This window comes from Calliopsis andreniformis, chromosome 6, assembly GCF_051401765.1.
Source record: "Calliopsis andreniformis isolate RMS-2024a chromosome 6, iyCalAndr_principal, whole genome shotgun sequence".
In the NCBI taxonomy this organism is placed as follows: domain Eukaryota; kingdom Metazoa; phylum Arthropoda; class Insecta; order Hymenoptera; family Andrenidae; genus Calliopsis; species Calliopsis andreniformis.
The window spans coordinates 13048134-13050487 of record NC_135067.1 but is presented as its reverse complement, the minus strand read 5'-3'; the positions used below and the strand labels follow the sequence as shown (position 1 = coordinate 13050487).

Sequence of the window (2354 nt, the reverse complement as noted above, 5' to 3'; positions counted from 1 at the left end):
CAGAGGGCGAAACTTCAGTTGTATCTCAGACAGCAAAGCATTGCAGAAAGGTGCAAGTTGGTTATAACATTTTGTACTTGAGCACACTAGTGAACAAATTTTCAGTGCGAGAAGAACGTTTAGAGGAATCGATCGACCGAGAATGTCACTTTTACCTCTTCTATTCTCCGCTTGGTGGGCGGACTTAGATCGTCCACACCGTCTTTGGGACCAGAATTTCGGCTTGGGAATGACTCCCGAACAATTAATGCTTCCTTCCACGATGGACAGGCTTTATTCGATGATGAACAGAGCCGCCCTTGACACGTACTTCAGACCAATGACCGAAATGTTGCGGCATGAAGATAGCGGTACTTCAACCATAACTGCCGACAAGGACATGTTCAAGGTGATCTTGGATGTGCAACAGTTTAAACCGGAAGAAATCAACGTGAAGCTCGTCGACAGGTTTGTCGTGGTCGAGGCGAAACACGAAGAGAAGAGAGATGAGCATGGTCTGATATCAAGACAGTTCGTAAGGAGATACTTGCTGCCTGAGCAAGTAGATGAGGAAAAGCTGTCGTCGAACATCTCTTCTGATGGCATTTTGACAATCATGGCACCGTTGAAACAAACGGAAGGGAAACCGAACGAGCGAATGATCAAGATCGAGTTCACAGGTAAACCTGCCATTCGTGAGAGGCCAACAACCACCATGGGCAATGAACTTCCAAATCAAGAAACGGAACGTCGCGAGGAAACTACTCCAAATCCGCAGGAAAATAAGACCTAATATTCAAAAACTACCTACATTTTTGAATATTTTGTTCCTATTAAGAATTTAGTTGTAAGGTTTTTACAATACATTTAAAAGTGTGTTATGTAAAATAATGGCTATGAATGCTGTGCGTAAAATTCTCAGGATCTTGTGTTAATGTTTTTTTATCGTTTCTAATAAAAAGAGTAAACTCTTATATACTGTGTAATTTTTTAACCTTTCTCCTATCCTGTGTCCTTATATCACAAATTTAGTCGAATTTTTTGATCAGTTTCTAATTCAATTTTTTTATGGATAAAGAAGTTAGATGCTTAGAACTCCAGAAATATTTTAACGCATTCCTTTGCTACATAAAAATTTCTAAATAGAGTAGTGAAATATAAAAATGACTTTCGAAAAAGAATATTGTAGAATATGCATTATTAAAATGTTTCATTTCTAAAAGTTTATCAAATGTTGAAATCAACTGTTTGATAAGTACAGAAAAATGGTACAGCAGACTTTTTATGTTTTTGATATTTAAAGTATTTCGTATGCTTATGGGGTTTCTTACGTATACCAGTAGAATGTGACAGTACGCAACCAGCCACGATGGTTGCTACACACTTCATTCATGTCTTACGATACTGTATAAACAAATATACCTACATTAACTGCGTTTTCATGTTTTTTAAATATTATCTTACAACTGTTCTTTGATGTTAATGTAATTTATTTTAACATACGACAGTGACTATTCTCGGTTTATGGCGTTGAAGCGCACGAAGGGAAGGGAGAAAAATCAATAAATAGAAACGTCAGAAATAGTCAGTTGTCTTTTTGAATAAAATTTACCTATATAGTTTATAGTATACGTACAAATAAAAAACTCAATGATATATTCGTTCATGAAACATACATTATAAATTTTCTGTTTAATTGCGATTATTGCGACTATCAATAGCATTATCACGCTAGGGAAGTGACACAAACTCGACCATGAATCGTATAGTCTCCAGTAAGGACATCTTTAGGGTCAGTAAGGGAATCAATGACTATAATGACCTTTTCCATGAAATTTTAATAATTTGTCTGCACTTCCAGTAAATCAAACCTGATATTCTTAAATTGTTTAACGAGTATAGTCTTCAAATATAATTACCGTTCAATATAGTAGCGCTTTAGGTCAGTTGGTGCAAGGTCTTTGAACTTTACTATTGACGCAGTCGCATTCAAAATCCAATTAATGCCTGTACACTAGTCTGAGTACTATAGTTTGCAAACAAAACATCAATATTTGTATTAATTAAGCTGATATCGTATTCCTTCGATCGCCGTGTCCATTTGATTACATACGGTATAATAATTTCTATAGAAACGAACATCAAACAAAATTTTTGTTTCATCACGCACATAAATTTGTCCTAATATAAAGATTAATAATTCACCAACTACATCCTACAAATGTCATAACTACACGGTATTGATAAAGCAATCCATTTAAACTATTTCTGGAAATTTCAAGAAATTTCGCTTTGCGCGTGCCTACGAATTTTCTAGACGTTCGGCTTTTCGATTGGAGCGCCTTCCCTTAAATGCGGCGGTCATGTTGGAAAGC

General features: G+C 35.9%; 1 protein-coding gene across 1 annotated transcript; it reads left to right on the top strand.

Annotated features, from left to right (window-relative positions):
* LOC143180730 (protein lethal(2)essential for life) lies at positions 1-953 on the top strand. Its single transcript, XM_076380670.1, has one exon. The coding sequence runs from the start codon at positions 143-145 to the stop codon at positions 770-772; it is 630 nt and encodes a 209-aa protein (XP_076236785.1). The 5' UTR covers positions 1-142; the 3' UTR covers positions 773-953.
* Positions 954-2354: the final 1401 nt, after the last annotated feature.